Source organism: Vigna angularis, chromosome 6, assembly GCF_016808095.1.
Source record: "Vigna angularis cultivar LongXiaoDou No.4 chromosome 6, ASM1680809v1, whole genome shotgun sequence".
Lineage (NCBI taxonomy): Eukaryota > Viridiplantae > Streptophyta > Magnoliopsida > Fabales > Fabaceae > Vigna > Vigna angularis.
In genome coordinates, this window is record NC_068975.1 from 11,726,592 (window position 1) to 11,746,247 (window position 19,656).

General features: G+C 37.1%; 1 protein-coding gene across 1 annotated transcript; it reads right to left on the minus strand.

Annotated features, from left to right (window-relative positions):
• Positions 1-19,001: 19,001 nt before the first annotated feature.
• Positions 19,002-19,409, minus strand: LOC108344106 (uncharacterized). The gene has a single exon (XM_017582574.1). The coding sequence runs from the start codon at positions 19,407-19,409 to the stop codon at positions 19,002-19,004; it is 408 nt and encodes a 135-aa protein (XP_017438063.1).
• Positions 19,410-19,656: the final 247 nt, after the last annotated feature.

Genomic DNA, 19,656 nt, shown 5'->3' on the forward strand with positions numbered 1-19,656 from the left:
TGATGTGGAAATCCGTAACAAGAAGGGAAGTGAAAATGTAATCGCTGATCACTTATCTAGGTTGGTTAACAATGAAGTTACAAGCAAGGAAACTGAAATCTGGGAATCTTTCTCAGATGAAATACTCATGTATATCCAACAAAGGCCGTAGTTTGCTGATATGGCTAATTTCAAAGCTGCAGGAGTAATCCCAGAAGATCTCAATTGGCAATAAAGAAAAAAAAATTTACATGATGCCAAGCAGTTTATTTGGGATAATCCTTACTTGTTCAAGATTGGAGCTGATACTTCTGAGGCGGTGTGTGACAAATGAAGAAGCAGAAGGAATTCTCGGGCACTGTCATGATTCACCTTGTGGAGGACATTTTAATGGAGAAAGAACAACAACAAAAGTTCTCTAGTCACGATTTTATTGGCCTACCCTGTTTAAAGATGTTCATAATCATGCTAGAAATTGTGATAAATGTCAAAGGACTGGGGCTATTTCAAGACGTCATGAGATGCCATTACAAGGCCTTTTAGAGGTTGAAGTCTTTGATTGCTGGGGTATTGATTTTGTGGGACCCTTTCCACCATCTTTCAAAATTGAATACATATTGGTGGCAGGGGATTATGTGAGTAAATGGGTGGAAGCTTTGGTTTGTCCCAAGAATGATGCTAGAACTGTGATTAAATTTCTGAAGAGACAAGTTTTTCATGCTTTGGAACTCCAAGAGTACTTATTAATGATGAAGGATCTCATTTTTGTAACTTTCAGCTTGCAAAAGTACTCAAACATTATGGTGTGAGACATAAGGTGGCTGCACCTTATCATCCACAGACAAATGGGCAAGCTGAGGTGTCTAACATGGAGATAAAGAGGATTTTGGAGAAAATAGTTGCTTCATCAAGAAAGGACTGGTCACAGAAACTAGATGATGCTTTCTGGGCATATAGGACAGCAGTGAAGACATCTATGAGTTTATCACCTTTCCAATTAGTCTATGGGAAAGCATGTCATGTGCCAGTGAAGATGGAGCATAAAGCTTTGTGGGCTCTAAAATTTTTGAATTTTGATCCCTATGATACTCAGAATAAACACAGAAGGCATATACTAGAGCTTGAAGAGATGCGGTTGCATGCATATGATTCATCCAGGAATTATAAAGAAAAGGTAAAATTCTATCATGACAGGAAGCTGATAAAATTTTTTTTTAATCCAGGGTAGCAGGTGTTATTGTTCAATTCACGTTTGAAGCTATTTCCTGGAAAGTTGAAATCAAAATGGTCAGGACCATTTCTAGTAAAGAGTGTGCATCCCCATGGAGCAATTGAATTGGTTGATCCAGCTGTTAGTGATCGACAAAGAAGTTGGGTAGTGAATGGTCAACGTCTCAAGCATTATTTGGGAGGAGAAGTGGAACGTCTGTCCATAGTAATGAAGTTGGTTGATCTATGAGCTTATTGGGTCAAGCTAGTGACGTTAAAGAAGCGCTTACTAGGAGGCACCCCAGTTTTCTAAACTCGTTTTTTTAAACTCTATGTTGCTTCGGTTTTTAGAATAGGTGTTGATGTACTCAAGTTTGAGACCTATATCTGATGTGATGATTTGATATTGATTTGTGTGTGATGAGTATTGCTTGATGATGCTTTGATATTGATTGATGTTGAGATGTTGCACATGATGCTTGATATACAGGTGATTGTTCACAAACTGTGTGAACAGATGCATGATGTTATGATTGTGTGAGGTTTTAAACTCCAGAGTATTTGTTTGAATGATTGCTATTCTTTTGAAAGCATGAATGATTTTGCCCAAGTTTCTATGATTGAACTACTTGCTTACTTGTGTCACATGATCAAGGCCATTTTTGATTACCCTTTTTCTTAGCCAATGCATGATTTGTACCCAAATGAAAAAGAGCATGAAGTGTTCTAACCTTTTTGAACCTCAAGCCTTAAACAAATCCTTTGTGAAAATCATTACCTTGAGTTAAGTTGAGAGTCATTGTGTGGTATTGATAAAGGTTCAAGTTTGGGGTTGATTGGGAGAATTGAAAAGGAAAGTAATGAAAAGCATTGAGCTAAGTGTTGAGCAAGTATGAAAAGATAAAAGAAAATAAAATGCAAAGAAAGAAAAGATCAATGCAAAAAGGGGAAAGTTGGGAATGAGTGAGATTGGTTTGTCTAAAGAGAGATTGAACTTGAATGATAAATTTATTAATGACTCTCTTAACTCAAGGATTTTGTGATCTTGAAAAACCAATTTTTCTTCTTAGCCCAACCATGTTACATGCCATAGAAAGTCCTTGTGATGATACTTGTTTGTGAATATGATTGATTGTGGTAAATCAAAGGTAATTTTGTTCTATGTGACATTGGGATAGTAGAGTGAAGGAGTGACCTCTATATACACCTATGTGATTGAGTGAAACACTTTGTCTGGTGAGGAAGAGTTCCATGAATACATGATTATATCTGTGCTTAGTTAATTGATCATTCATGAGGATAACATCTGTTGGATATTCTGTGATTATGTGAACATCATGATGAGTGATTATTAATCAAAGCATGTGCACATCTTGACTAAATTCTGTTTGATAAGCTGATTTGAGTAATTACTTGTTTTGGAAGAAAGAGGTTTTGAATGTGTTGAACCATTGCATTGATTGGTGGAAGACTGAGTTATATCTTGTTTACTTGAGGACAAGCGAAGGTCTAAGTTTGGGGTTCTGATAACGGTTGAAAAACCGTTATTTTTACACTTAATTTTGATACTAAAAACACCCTTTATGACTTAGAAACTAGCTTAAAATCATGATTTTGCTAGTTGATGGACAAATTTGTAAGCACCAAAATATGATGTCACAAACTTGTTTCACAATCGGCAAGTATGACCGAATCGTTCAAGTAATAAACTTGGTAAGACCAAGTATCGTTCTTCCCAAAGGACTCACGGCCTAGTTTAGTTATGTGATTTGTTGATTAGCTAAGACTTACAAACGAAATATTTGGAGTTTATATGCAAGACGAAAAACTAAACATGTATGCATGAAGTTTGATCAATGGCAAAGACAAAAGATAAACACTTTCAAAGGAATATATGAATGAATATGTTGTTGGGGGTCAATTTCATCTCATCCACTCTCATACATTTTAGGAATTCAACATTCAAATCATCATTGTTAATGCCACTCTCTAAAGTACCATTCTAGATGGCTTCTCCCTAATCAAATAGTTCATACAATTCCTAGCATTCCTAATGATTAGTTCATAAGTGCAGGAGCTTAACGACAACCAATATAACATTGGGAGAAATTCCCCGGATCTAGACTTCCCCGTACGTGTCCGTATCGACAAAACCAATAATCATGCAATAGAATGAGTTAAACAATGCAAGCATTGAGCACAGAGGAAAAACCCTAACTAATGATGAATGAAAGCATAAGTCTTAGATTAAGATGCAAGCATAAATTCCATATATGAGAGCTTCAAGAGATTACATTGATTCCCCAACAAACATACAAGGTTTAGTTCACCATATTCATGGTGAACCTAGATGAACAATGAAAGAATGAAAGAATAAACCCAATAAAGGTGAAGAGGTAGCCTGAGCATCCAAGATCCTCCTTCAAAGGGGTGGAAGAGAGAGTGTTTGCCTACGTTCTGCCAAAGATACCTAACCCTAGGACGTGCAAGTCCTTATATACTATTTTAGAGTTACAAAAGATTACAAAAGCCCAAGCCCAAAAAGTGCCGCTCAGCGGTAAATACCGCTCAGCGGTGAGTGCGCGTCACGTTTCTTCCCTTCAGCGGCCATTTTGCCCCTCAGCGTGACTCCCGCAACCTCCTGAGTGCCGCTCAGCGGTAAAATGCCGCTGAGCGGTGCCTTCGACTTCTCTTTTTGCACTCTTTGCTTCCTTTTATAATTCCACTTCTCTCCTTCTTTACTTCTTTCACTAAATTCACCTCAAAACCTGCACAAAAACACTCAAATCAAGCATAAACCTGTCCAGCTCTCTTATTTCTGAAAATATAGATAAAAGCATTGATTTCAAGCTAGTTTCTAAGTCTAAAGGTTGCTTTTAATATCAATTTTAAGCATGAAAATAACAGTTTTTCAACTGTTATCACTAGTTGTGAGAATAAGAGAGTTGGATGAGTTTTATGCTTTTTTTTCCTTGTTTCTACAAGAATTAAGATGAATTGGATTAAGAAGTTGAAGTAGCAAGGAGCTGGAGTCATGAAAGGCTGGAAAAGTGGCACATAGAAGAACCACTATTTCATGCTTGGGCGCTACCGCTGAGCATCAGTCTCGAAGTGCAACCATTGTTTCATGCCTGGGCGCCACCGCTGAGCACCAACTTAGTTCTGAAAGCACTGTTTCACGCTTGGGTGCCACCGCTGAGCGCCAGCTTGGTTTTGAAAGCATTGTTTCACGCTTGGGCGCCACCGTTGAGGGTCAAAAGAGTGTCGCAGCTACCGCTGAGCACCCTTTTGGGGCGCTGAGCGCTGACAACGTGGGCTTAGGCTATTTTTCTATATTTTTAATGAACTATTTAAGCTTTTGGGCATTCTAGGGTTCATATCTTTGGATAGAAAGAGGCGAAAATACACTCCTTTCACCCCTTGGAGGCGGATTTTGGATGCGGAAGCTCCGATCTTCAACTTTTAGGGTTTTAACTTTCATTCTTTTCCATATTTTCATCTAGTTTCACCATGTCTATGGTGAACTAAACCTCCATTGGTGTTGGGGAAACGATGTAATCCTTTGAAACTCTCAAGTATTGAATTAATTCTTATTATATAATGCTTTACTTCGTTAATTGTTAGGGATAGGACGGTTGGTTGCCTTTAAGCTTTTGTGCGAATGTAATGCATGATTAATTGCTAGGGATACAAGACATTGTGAACTAGTAATTAGGAGTAGGCTTTCGTCACCGAGACATCGGGTTTAAGGTAAATTAGAAAGTGACATTAACTTTAATGAAGAAGTTGAATTCATAAATACATGAGAGTGGATAGGATATGTCGGAAACCCAAACAACATAATCATTTCATATTTTATATCAATCACCTTTGCATCTTTCAATCCAATTGATCAACACTTGCATTCATATTTTTTTTCTGCAATATAAACACAATGATTTCGTTTACAAGTCCTAATTAATCAAGAAACCATATGAATGTTTAGGCCGTGAGTCTCTAGGGAAACGATACTTGGTCTTACAAATTATTATTACCTGATACGATTCGGTACACTTGCCGAAGTGTTAACACACTCAACTCAACTTTTTCTTTTCTCTCAACTTTTTTCTCATCTAACACCGTGCCACTTCTAGTCGTAATGGCATTGCACTCCTCTTCAGGGTTAACTTCAGTATTAGCCCCAAAACTCTTGTCAGGCATCTCCTCTAACTTCTTAGCTAGTTGAGCAACGTGTATGTCCAAATTTCTAATGGCAGCTTCACTGCTTTTGTGATTGGAGATTGACACTTGCATGAACTGTTGTAGTGTCTCCTCTAGCTTTGTAGTACTGTCATATAAGGAGGGTTGTGGTTGCCATTGCTGCTGTGGTGGTCTATTGAATTGTCCAGCTTGCCCTTGACCCACGCTTGGGTGAGGTTCCTGATGACAAATTTATGAACACCGAAAAACGGCGCCAAAAACTTGTTTAACCCTCGGCAAGTGTGACCAAATCGTATCAAGTAATAAACTCGGTAAGACCAAGTATCGTTCTCCCAAAGGACTCACGGCCTAGTTAGTTATATGATTTCTTGATTATTTAAGACTTGTGAACAAATTGTTATAAGTTTCAAATGCAAAAGACAAAAAGTAAACATGTATGCATGTGATGATTAATGGGAAAGAAGAACACAAACATTGAACGAATTATATGGATGAGTATGTTGTTGGGGTAATCAATTTCATCTTATCCACTCTCATATATTTTAGGAATTCATCATTCTTTTCATCAATGTTAATGTCACTCTCTAAATTACCTTAAACCCGATGTCTCGGCGAAGAAAGCCTATCCTTAATTATGAGTTCATACAATTCCTAGCATCCCTAATAATTAATTCTGAAGCACAGAAGCTTAAAGGAAACCAACCCTGATATCCCTATGTCTAGGCAATACTGCTTTTGGGAGAATTTTCCCAGTTCTAGATTTTCCCGTATGTGTCCATATCGACAAAATCAATAATCATGACATCGAATGAGTTAAACAATGCATGCTTTAAGCAAAGAGGAAAAACCCTAACAATTAATGAAACAAAGCATGTATCATAGATATGATGTTTAAACACAAAATTCCATATATGAGAGCTTCAAAAGATTACATTGATTCCCCAACAACAAGAAGAGTTTAGTTCACCATATTCATGGTGAAACTAGATGAAATACAATGAAATAGTGAAAGATAGAACCCTAGAAAGTTGAATAGGTAGCCTTAGCATCCAAAATCTCCCTCCAAGGGGTGGAAAGGTGTGTGTGTGTTTGCTTCGTACTCTGCCAAAGATACAAACCCTAGGAAGTCCTAAAGCTTATATACTATTCGAAATATTACAGAAAAGTGGGCCTAAGCCCAAAATAATGGCGCTAAGCGGTAAACTACCGCTCAGCGGTAAGTGCGTGTGTTGAATTCCTCCCCTCAACTGCACTTTCACCCCTCAACGGAGCCAACGGGTGTTCATTAGTGCCGCTCAGCGGTAAACTGGCGCTGAGCAGTACTTGCGGCTTCTCTTCTTTTGCATATTTTGAGTTCTTTTCTGATTCCATCTCTATCCTTCTTCACTTCTTTCATCAAATTCACCTTAAAACCTGCATAAAACACTAAAATCAAGCATAAACCTGTCCAACTATCTTATTTCCAAAAATATGAACAAAAGCATGATTCCAAGCTAGTTTCTAAGTGTTAGAGGGTGCTTTTAGTATCAATTTTAAGCATGAAAATAACAGTTTTTCAACTGTTATCACAACCCCAAACTTAGAATTGTGCTTGTCCTCAAGCAAACAAGATGTAACTCAATCTTCTACCAATCAATACAATGGTTCACTCCATTTAGAAATCCTCTTTTCCAAGATATGTAAGTACTCAATTAAGCTCATGACAAAAACTTCAATCAAGACATGCACATGCTTTAGTGTTCACACAATCACCTAGTATCCAACAAATGCTCCTTTTCATGAATGATCAATCAACTAAGCATGGATTTTCATGTGCTCATGGAATCTTTCCTCACTAGATAAAGTGTTTCACTCAAACACACAAGTGTATAAGAGGTAATCACTCATTCACTCTACTATCACAATGTCACTTGAATTGACTTTGCCTTTCATTTAACCATAATCAAATACATTCACAAGCATGCATCATCACAAGGACTTTTCAATGGCTTATAATGTGGCTGGGCTAACAAGAAAATTGGTTTTTCTTGATCACAAAACCCTTGAGTTAAGAGAATCATATAAACACAACCATTCTTACTTATTCCCAACTTTCCTTTGCATTGAGCTTTGCATTTTCTTCTCTTTTCTTTCTCTTTTTCTTTTTCTTTTCACATACTTAGTTCTTAGCTCTTAGCTCAATGCTTTCAATTTCCCTTTCATAACTTCCCAACAACCCCAAACTTGAACATTTGTCAATACCACAAAATATTTTCTACTTAACTCAAGGTAAAGCTTTTCACAAGGGGTTTTCAAATTATGTTCAAGGCTAAGGGTTCAAAGGATAGAACACATAGTGCTCTCTTTTGTGGGCTAAAATCATGAATTTGGCTAATGAAAGGGTTACCAACAAATGACCTTTATCATATGATGCAAACAAGCAATTGATTCAATCATAGAAAACCTGGGCAAAGTCATTCATGCTTTCAAAGTAATAGCATTCAATCACAAAAACTCTGGAGCTCAAAACCTCACATATAAGCTCATTCACACTCCACATGTACACATCCTGCTTAGTATCATAATCACAATCACAACATCATGCATTTGTTCACAAAGCTTGTGAATCACCTGTATAAGTATATAATGTGCACATCTCAACATCAATCAATATCAAAACATCATCAAGCATTACTTATCAAACAACAATCATAAGCAAACCATCATAACAGACAAAGTTTCCAATTGAGTACATCAAACCCTATTCTAAAAACAGAAGCAAATAAGTTCAGAACACTAGGTTGCCTCCTAGTAAGCGCTTGTTTAACGTCACGAGCCTGATCCAAAATCTCAAGGATCAACCAACTGCATCATTGTGGACAAGCGTTGCACTTCTCCTCCTAGATAAGGCTTGAGACGTTGACCATTCACCACCCAACTTTTCTGTGGATCATCAGCAGCTGTGTCAAGTAATTCAATTGCTCCATGTGGATGCACTCCTTTTACTATGAATGGTCCTGACCATTTTGTCTTCAACTTCCCAGGAAATAGCTTCAATCTTGAGTTGAATAATAGCACCTGCTACCCTGGATTAAAGACTTTATTCACCAGCTTCCTATCATGATAAAACTTAATCTTATCTTTATAAGCCCTAGATGAATCATATGCATGTAACCCCATTTCTTCAAGCTCTAGAATCTGCCTTCTGCTTGTGCTCTGAGTTTCATAAGGATTAAAATTCAAGAATTTTAAAGCCCACAAAGCTTTATGCTCCAACTCTACTGGCAAATGACATGCTTTCCCATAGACTAATTGAAAAGGTGATAATCCCATGGATGTCTTCATTGCCGTCCTATAAGCCCAAAGAGCATCATTGAGTTTTAGTGACCAATCCTTTCTTGATGAAGTAACAGTTTTTTCCAGGATCCTTTTTATCTCTCTGTTAGATACCTCAGCTTGTCCATTGGTTTGTGGATGATAAGGTGCAACTACCTTATGTCTCACTCCATAATGTTGAGTACTTTTCCTAGCTGATAATTGCAGAAATGAGATCCCCCATCACTAATTAGCACTCTTGGAGTTCTAAAACGTGAAAATATCTACTTCTTCAAAAATTTGATTACAGTGCTAGCATCATTTTTAGGACAAGCTAATGCTTCCACCCATTTACTCACATAATCCACTGCTACCAATATGTATTCATTGTTGAAAGATGGAGGAAAGGGTCCCACAAAGTCAATACCCCAGCAATCAAAAACCTCAACCTCTAAAATGCCCTGTAATGGCATCTCATGACGTCTAGTAATCGTCCTTGCTCTTTGACACTTATTGCAATTTCTAGCATGATTATGAGCATCTTTAAATAGAGTTGGCCAATAAAACCCTGATTGGAGAACTTTTGCTGTTGTTCTTTCTCCATTAAAATGTCCCCCATAAGGTGAATCATGACAATGTCAAAGAATTCCTTCTGCTTCTTCATTTGTCACACATCTCCTCAGAAGATTATCTGCTCTAATTTTGAACAAATAAGGATCATCCCAGACAAACTTCTTGGCATCATGCAAAAATTTCTTTATGTTGCCAATTTAGATCTTCTGGCATTATCCTTGCAGCTTTGAAATTAGCCATATCAGCAAACCATGGCCTTTGTTGAATATACATGAGTGCTTCATCTGAAAAAGATTCCCAGATCTCTGATTCCTTGCTAGTGACCTCCTTGTTGACTAGCCGTGACAAATGATTAGCAATCAAGTTCTCACTCCCTTTCTTATCACGAATCTCCACATCAAATTCTTGCAAGAGTAGCATCCATCTAATCAGACGTGGCTTAGAGTTTGGCTTTGTCAACAAATATTTGATAGCTACATGATCTGTATAAATAATCACCTTAGACCCAATAAGATAAGGTCTAAATTTCTCTAAAGCATACACTATAGCTAGGAACTCTTTCTCTGTAGTAGCATAATTCAACTGAGCATCATTCAGAACTTTGCTGGCATAATAAATTGGATGAAAGATATGCTCTTTTCGCTGGCCAAGAACGACTCCTATTGCATAATCACTAGCATCACATATTAGCTCAAAATTTTTATTCCAATCTGGAGCTATAATTACTAGAGCTAACACTAATTTACTCTTCAATGTGTCAAAAGCTTTCAAACATTCTTCATTCATCACAAAAGGGGCAGCCTTCATAAGAAGATTACTCAATGGTTTAGCAATTTTTGAAAAATCTTTGATGAATCTTCTGTAAAATCCAGCATGAACTAGAAAACTCATGATTCCCTTTACATTTGTTGGTGGAGGCAGTTTCTCAATGACTTCTACTTTGGCTTTATCCACCTGAATCCCTTTAGCAGAAATTTTATGTCCCAACATAATTTCTTCTGTTACCATGAAATGACATTTCTCCCAATTAAGAACAAGATTTGTCTGAACACATCTTTTAAGAACAATATCCAAATTAGCCAAACATCTTTGGAAAGAATTTCCAAAGACTGAATAATCATCCATGAAGACTTCAATGCACTTTTCTAGGAGATCTGCAAAAATTTCCTGCATACACCTTTGAAATGTAGCTAGAGCATTACATAATCCAAATGACATCTTTCTGTAGGCAAAGATACCAAAAGGACAAGTAAAGACCGTCTTCTCTTGGTCTTTTGGATCTACCACAATTTGATTGTATCCAGAATATCCATCTAGAAAGCAATAAAAAGCTTGACCTGCTAATCTCTCCAACATTTGGTCCATGAAAGGAAGAGGAAAATGATCCTTCCTAGTGGCTTTATTTAGCTTCCTGTAATCAATGCACATTCGCCATCCAGTAACTGTCCGAGTAGGAATAAGTTCATTCTTCTCATTATAAATTACTGTCATCCTCGCTTTCTTTGGAACCACCTGTACTGGACTTACCCATTCACTGTCAGAGATTGGATAGATGATACCAGCTTCCAAAAGTTTCAACACTTCTTTTCTAACCACCTCCTTCATTACAGGATTTAACCTTCTCTATGGTTGAGCACTCGGTCTATAATCATCTTCCATAAAGATCTTATGCATACAATAAGTTGGGCTGATACCTTTAAGATCTTAGATTGACCACCCAATCGCTTCTTTGTTAGTTTTCAGAATTTCTATCAACTGTTCTTCTTCTTTTGGAAACAAAGAGTTACTGAAGATGACTGGCTTTGTTCCATCTTCTTCTAGAAAAACATACTTCAGATGTGATGGTAGTATTTTTAATTCTAACTTCTTTGCTTTGACTTCTTCTTCCGTATCAATTATCTTAAACTTTGTATCCTCCATTGGAACCTCATTCAATGTTTCCAAGTCCATCATACATTCTTCAATTAATTTCTCTTCTCCTTCATCTAAATCTTCACACGCATCAATAAGAGTTTTTTCTAATGGAGAAGCATAACACACCATCCTTTCTTGCACCATACAAACTTTATCAAGTTTGTCAAGTTGAAAACATGTTTTATCATCATTTGGATATGTCATGGCTTTGAATACGTCAAAGTTTACTTCTTCATCATGAACTCTCACTTTAAGCTTACCATTCTATACATCAATTAAAACTCTAGCAGTCTTCATAAAAGGTCTCCCAAGAATGAGAGGCACATCACCATTCCCTTCCATCTCCATTACAATAAAATCTACTAGGAATACAAACTTGTCAACCTTCATTAAAATGTCTTCAACCACTCCATATGGATATTTAAGAGACCTATCTTCCAATTGTAGAGCCATTCTAGTAGGTTTGAGTTCCAAACCCTCAATTGTTTTAAACATGGATAGCGACATTAAATTAATGCTAGCTCCCAAATCAATCAATGCTCTTCCAACTTCCAAGTCTCATATGGTGCACGAAATAGTGAAGCTTCCTGGATCTTTAAGCTTAGGAGGTAATTTTTGTATGATTGCATTGCAGTTACCCTGTACTTTGATAGTTTCCTTCTCAATGTACTTGCTTTTCTTTGTAAGGAGTTCCTTCAAAAATTTTGCATATGATGGCATCTGTTGCAATGCTTCAAAGAATGGTATAGTAATCTCCAGCTTCTTAAACAACTCCATGAATCTTTCCAACTGTTTTTCTTTCTCCTTCCTTGAATAATTCTTTGGATAAGGAAGTGGTTTTTCAAACTCTTTTTCTTTTTGTCTCTCATCTTTCTCTTCTTTCTCTTTCTTTTTCAATTCATCTTCTTCTTCTTTCTTTTTCTCTCTCTCAACTCTTTCTTTCCACTCACATGTTTCTTTTTCACTCTCATTTTCTTTCTCCTTTCTCTCTATTTTGCTCTCCTCTAACACCTTACCACTTCTGGTAACAATAGTCTTACACTTCTCTCTGAGATTACCATTTTTCATCTTGTCAACTATTTGCTCAATATGGATCTTCATATTTTTAAATGCAACTTCCACATTCTTACAATAAGATGCATTCGTCTTCAAGAATTGTTGGAAAGTCTCGTCAAGTTTTGTTGTCTTCCTAGATGGAGTGTGTTTGCCATCTTTGCTGTTGCCATTGAACCATTGAAACATTTTGTATTTCTTGTGGTAATTGAGAAAGTTTCTTAATGACTTCTTACAACTGCTGAGAAATAATCTTATTTTGAATAAGCAGGGCATCATTTGATTGGAATTGTAGCAACTCCCTCTAACTAGGAGCTCCTCTTTCACTGTTCAGCTCATTGTCACTAGTAGCCATGTTTTCAATTATTTTAGTGGCTTCCTCTAGAGTCTTCCATTTAATATTGCCTCCAACTGAGGCATCTAGCATCAACTTGGTTTGTGAACCAAGACCTCCAAGGAAGAATAGGACTACTTCTACTTCGTCAAATCCATTCGTGGGAGTCTTTGTTAATAAGCTTTTGTACCTGTCCCATGCATGACCTAGTGATTCCTCCATGCCTTGCCTGAAAGATGAGATCTCTTGCTTTCCTTTGTTTACCTTGCTTTCCTTTGTCACCACAACTTCCCACTCTGTAAAGCTCCCTTCTGGAAAAGAGTTCAACCAAAGCTTAGCGTTGCCTCCCAATGAGAAAGGAAACAAGCTAAGTTTGATTGCTTCGTCAGGCACCCCATTTATCTTCGTCAGGCAACCCATTAAATTGATTACTCTTAAACAGTTGGATTAACGTCGGTTTCACCTCCATATTAGTTGCATTCACCCTCGGTCTTGCTATGCTATTGAAATGTTGAGGGCCAACTAATTTAGTGTAATCTGCAAGAGTCCGTCTAACATTATTATTCTCCATCTCCTCAGTGCTATGGTAAGAACCTTGTGGTGAAGGGTGTAAAAGAATTTTCGGAGGAGGGAAAAGTTCTCTAGATGTACGGATTCTTCTCCTCCGTCTACTCTCGTCTAAGCCTTCAAGAAGAGGTTCCAAGGTTTTCTTGCTTCTAGTTCGAATTGCTTCCTACATACACAAGAAAACAAGTTCCTAGAGAAATTTGTTAGCACAAAAAGATATAGAAGATATAAAATAAGAGATAAGAAGATAAAATAAAAACAGATAACAGAAAAATAAAAACAGAAAAATAAAATAAAATAAAAACAGAAAATAAAATAATAACCGAAAAATAAAAACAGAAAATAAAAACAGAAAAATAAAAATAGAAAACAAAATTCGAAATTTAAAATTCAAAATTCAAGTCAAAGATAATCAATAATAACACAAATGAACTAGTTAAACCACGAGTCCCCGACAACGGCGCCAAAAACTTGATGACAAATTTATGAACACCGAAAAATGGCGCCAAAAACTTGTTTAACCCTCGGTAAGTGTGACCGAATCGTATCAAGTAATAAACACGGTAAGACCAAGTATCGTTCTCCCAAAGGACTCACGGCGTAGTTAATTATATGATTTCTTGATTATTTAAGACTTGTGATCAAATTGTTATAAGTTTCAAATGCAAAAGACAAAAAGTAAACATGTATGCAAGTGATGATCAATGGGAAAGAATAACACAAACACTGAACGAATTATATGGATGAGTATGTTGTTGGGGTAATCAATTTCATCTTATCCACTCTCATATATTTTAGGAATTCATCATTCTTTTCATCAATGTTAATGCCACTCTCTAAATTACCTTAAACCCGATGTCTCGGCGAAGAAAGTCTATCCTTAATTATGAGTTCATACAATTCCTAGCATCCCTAATAATTAATTCTGAAGCACAGAAGCTTAAAGGCAACCAACCCTCATATCCCTATGTCTAGGCAATACTGCTTTTGGGAGAATTTCCCCAGTTCTAGATTTCCCCGTATGTGTCCATATCGACAAAATCAATAATCATGACATCGAATGAGTTAAACAATGCATGCTTTGAGCAAAGAGGAAAAACCCTAACAATTAATGAAACAAAGCATGTATCATAGATATGATGTTTAAACACAAAATTCCATATATGAGAGCTTCAAAAGATTACATTGATTCCCCAACAACAAGAAGAGTTTAGTTCACCATATTCATGGTGAAACTAGATGAAATACAATGAAATAGGGAAAGATAGAACCCTAGAAAGTTGAATAGGTAGCCTTAGCATCCAAAATCTCCCTCCAAGGGGTGGAAAGGTGTGTGTTTGCTTCGTACTCTGCCAAAGATACAAACCCTAGGAAGTCCTAAAGCTTATGTACTATTCGAAATATTATAGAAAAGTGGGCCTAAGCCCAAAATAATGGCGCTAAGCGGTAAACTACCGCTCAGTGATAAGTGCGTGTGTTGAATTCTTCCCCTCAGCTGCATTTTCACCCGTCAGCGGAGCCAACGGGTGTTCATTAGTGCCGCTCAGCGGTAAACTGGCGCTAAGCGGTACTTGCGGCTTCTCTTCTTTTGCACTTTTTGAGTTCTTTTGTGATTCCATCTCTATCCTTCTTCACTTCTTTCATCAAATTCACCTTAAAACCTGCATAAAACACTGAAATCAAGCATAAACCTGTCCAACTCTCTTATTTCCAAAAATATAATCAAAAGCATGATTCCAAGCTAGTTGCTAAGTGTTAAAGGTTGCTTTTAGTATCAATTTTAAGCATGAAAATAACAGTTTTTCAACTGTTATCAGTTTCCACCCTTGGTTTTAGTTACCTTGATGGCCCTGATTACGCATAAAATTGACTTCTTCTTGAGTAATAGCTTGCATGACACATTGTCCATTGATATGATCTCCACCACATAGCTCACAAAGTTGATGTCGAGCTTCAGAAACATTCTGCAATTCCTTTGGCAATTGAGATATTTTCTTCATCAGAGTTTCCAACTGTTGAGTCATAATCTTGTTTTGCACTAATAGAGCATCTTGAGATTGTAGTTGTGGAACTCCTTTTTGTTTAAGTTGAGTTCTTTCACTGTGCATCTCTTTATCATTGGTAGCCATATTTCCAATCAACTCATAGGCTTCCTCTGGAGTCTTGCACTTGATATTACCTCTAGCTGAGGCATCCAAAATCAATTTAGTCTGCAAGCTTAGACCTCCAAGGAAAAGAATGACTACTGTAGGATCATCAAAGCCATGTGTAGGTGTCTTCCGTAATAAACCTTTGAATCGTCCCACGTTTAACCTAATGTTTCATCCATGCCCTGCGTGAAAGAATAAATTTCTTGTTTACCTTTGTTCACCTTTGATTGTGGGAAATATTTGTTTAGAAATTTTGCAACCACTACTTCCCACTCAGTAAAACTGTTATCTAGAAAAGAGTTCAACCACATCTTAGCATTGCCTCCCAAAGAGAAGGGGAACAAGCTAATTCTAATAGCTTCATCTGGCACACCATTGATCTTCACAGTATTGCATATCTCATTGAATGTGGTCAGATGCTCATATGGATTTTCATGTGATAATTAATAACGGTTGAATATACCGTTATCTGTGATGTAATTTTGATATTAAATCAACCCTTTTTGGACTTAAAATCTTGCTTGAACTCATGTTTTTAGTTTACTTTTGTGAATAAGTGAGTAGAGGGTATACTTGATGATTTTATCACTAAATTCCCCTGATTTTGTAGGTTATTGGTATGAACTAGAAGAAGAGCAAAAATATCAAGGAGTTCGAATTCAAGAGGGACAATTAAAGCATCAGAAAAGGAGCATAGGAGGTCACGCAAGGCACTGGGCGCCAGTCTATGTGGTGTAGGGCGCCTGGGCACCCCATTCTGGGCACCAGGTTTTTCCCGCACACCGCTTGGGTGCCCCACTTAGGGAGTTGAACGCCAGTGACGTGGGCTTGGACCTGTTTTCTGTTATTTTTCTGTTCTATTTCAGGACTTGGACGTCCTAGGGTATCTCTTGATGGCTTGAGCACATAAACACACTTTTCACCCCTTGGAGTCAGATTTGGGGATGTGAGAGCTCCCCTCTTCAGTTTCTAGGGTTTTCCTATCTCTTCCATTCAATTGTTCATTTAGTTTCTCCATGTTAATGGGAAACTAAATTCAATTTGTTGTTAGAGGATGATTTAACCTTGTGAACTTTCATGTATTTGAATTGGTTTTAATTACATATGCTTCTTTCATTAATTGTTAGGGTAATTCTTCTTCACTCATTGCTTGTTATGTTTAACTCATTCATGGACTGATGTATGATTCGCATGAGTAATGTTGATGGATCGGCAAGTGTACCGAATCACACAATTAATATAAAATGGTAAGACCAAGTATCGTGTCCTAAAGGACTCTCGGCACTAGACAGTCGTGTGATAACTCGATTAATTAAGACTTGAAGAGAACGAGATCATTGGTTTCAGATGCAAAGACAGAAAATTAAATATGAATGCAGTTTGATCAGTAGCAGAATAGCACAGTGATGAACAGATGTTGTTTTTAATATGAGATGAGTATGTTGTTGGGGTTAGATTTCACCAAGTTCACTCTCATGTATATAAGAATTCTTCTTCATGCATTAATGTTAACGTCACTCACTAAATCACTTAAACCCGATCCCTCGGCGAAATAAGCCTGTCCTTAATCACCAATTCATGCAATTCCTAGCATTCCTAGCAATTAAATTTGAAGATCAAGAGCTTTAAGACGACCAAGACTCATACCCTCATCCGTAAGAAATATTACTCTTGGGAGTAATTCAACAAGAACCTGAATTGTAAGGAACCTCTCGACACTTATGCAATTCATAAATCATGCTATTGAATGAGTTAAACAAAGCAAGCGTTGTAACAAATGAATTACTCTAACAATTAATGAAAAAACATATATTATTAAGAATCAATTCAAATACATGAGAGTTCACAAGGTTACATCACCCCCAACAACAAATAGAGTTTAGTTCACCATAGACATGGTGAAACTAGATGAACAATGGAGAAGAATGAGATAGAAAAACCCTAAAAGTAGAAGATGGAAGCTCCTGCATCCAAATCTGCCTCCAAAGACTGAAAGGTTGCGCTGCTGCACTCCTAAAGCCAAAGATACAAAACCTAAGATGTCTGGGTCCTTTAAATAGAGCGAAAACAGAACAGAAACAAGGCCCAGGCCTGTGTCACTGGCGCTCAAGCGCCCCACTTAAAGCGCCAGGGCGGTGAGCGGCACTCTTTTGCGCTTAAGCCTCCAAAAAGGGTGCCCAAGCTTCGAGCATTCCTCCCTTCTGGTGCTTTTCCAAGCGTTTCTGAGCTCCATCTCCTTGGCACTTCATCTCTGCTTTCCATATTATCTCATTTCCTGCCAAAACACAGGAAATTAGTCATAAAACCATCAAATTCAACCTCAACTCTCTTATTCACACAACTTAATAGAAAAACATGATTCCAAGCAAGTTTCTAAGCAGAAAAGGGTGCATTTAGTGTCAAAATTACATCACAGATAATGGTATTTTCAACCATTATCACAACCCTAAACTTAGAACTTTGCTTCTCCTCAAGAAAAAGAGAATGTAACTAAGCTTTTCAAAATAATCACTACAATGACTCAATATTTTTCAAAAAGCTTTTTCTTCCAGGGCAAGAGATCACTTTTATCAACTCAACATACAAATGTCAGTCAAGATGTGCAGATGCTTTAATTCAATCAAAATCAATGTGATGCTCATATACTTCAACAGATGTTATCCTTAAGAATGATCAATCAACCAAGCAAAGATGTAATCAGAAATTCAAAGAACTACTCCTCACCAAGGAAAGTGTTTCACTCAAGCACTAAAAAGTGTATCACTCAACTCAAAGGTGTATAGTGAGGTGTTGGTATCTTTTTCACTCTGCTATCACAATGTCAAACAAATTAACTTTGCCTTTCATTTAACCAAAATCAAACATACTCACAAGCAAGTTGTCATCACAAGGGCTTTTCATGGCTTGTAACTTGGCTCGGCTAAGAAGGAAATTGGTTTTTCTAGTCAGCAAAATCCTTAAGTTAAGAGAGACATTTATGATTTCATCATTCAAGCACAAACTCTCTTTCTTTTTCAAAGCTTTCCCTTGCATTGAGCTTTTCTTTTCTTTTTCTTTTCATCTTTCTTTTTCTTTTGCTTTTGCTTTTCATGTACTCATTGCTTAGCTCAATGCTTGAACCTTTATCAATACCTCATCAAATGTTCTCAACTTAACTCAAGGTAAATATTTTCACAAAGGGTTTTTGAAACATGCATAAGGCTCAAGATTCAAAGGTTAAAACAAATTGTTTTCTTTTCAGTGGACAAAAATCATGTGAAGGCTAAAAGAATAAGGGATAACAAAAGATGACCTTGATCATATGAAAACTGCAAGCAAGTAGTTCAATCACAGAAAATTTGGGCAAAATCATTCATGCTTCCAAAGTAATAGCTATTATTCATAACAACTCTGAAGCCCAAAACTCACACAGGTAACTCTCAAGTCCTAGAATTCAGAAAAACACCCTTCTCAGTATCTCAATCAAATTTTACCTCAACCACCTGTTTCATACACTATGAGCCATCACCTGTATATTAGTACATCATACATCATCTCAACATCGATCAATACACTAGAATATCACAAAGCAATACTCATCACAAAACACAACACAGTTGAATCAAAACAATGTGGTTCATTCAAGCAAAGTACAATAACACAACAATTGATTAAAAAGAAAGGTTTAGAAGGCTGGGTTGCCTCCCAGTAAACACTTCTTTAACGTCACTAGCTTGACACCATTAAACTCAATCTGGATCAACCAATTCCATGATTGTGGAAAGGCGTTCCACCTCACTCCCCAAATAATGCTTAAGACGTTGTCCATTGACTACCCAACTTCTTTGTGGGTCTTCAAAGGGTGGATCTATTAACTCTAATGCTCCATGTGGAAGGACATTCTTGATCATAAACGAACCATACAACTTGGACTTCAAATTTCTAAGGAAAAGCTTTAGTCGTGAATTGAACAGCAGCACCCGCTGTCCTGAATTAAAGACTTTTTTTACCAGCTTCCTGTCATGATAAAATATCACCTTTTCTTTGTAATTCTTGGAAGAATCATAGGCATGCAACCACATCTCCTCAAGCTCAATAATTTTCCTTCTCCTCTTTTCTGCAGAGCTCGATGTTCCATCTCCACCGAAAGGTGACATGCCTTTCCATAGACCATTTGGAAAGGAGATAATCCAATAGTTGTCTTCATTGCGGTTCAATATTCCTAAAGACTATCATCTAACTTCTGAGACCAATTCTTTCTTGATGAAGCAACTATCTTTTCTAGAATCCTTTTGATCTCCCTATTGGAAACCTCAGCTTGCCCGTTTGTCTGTAGATGATAAGGTGTAGCTACCTTGTGTCTCACACCATAGTGCTTGAGTACCTTTGCAAGCTGAAAATTGC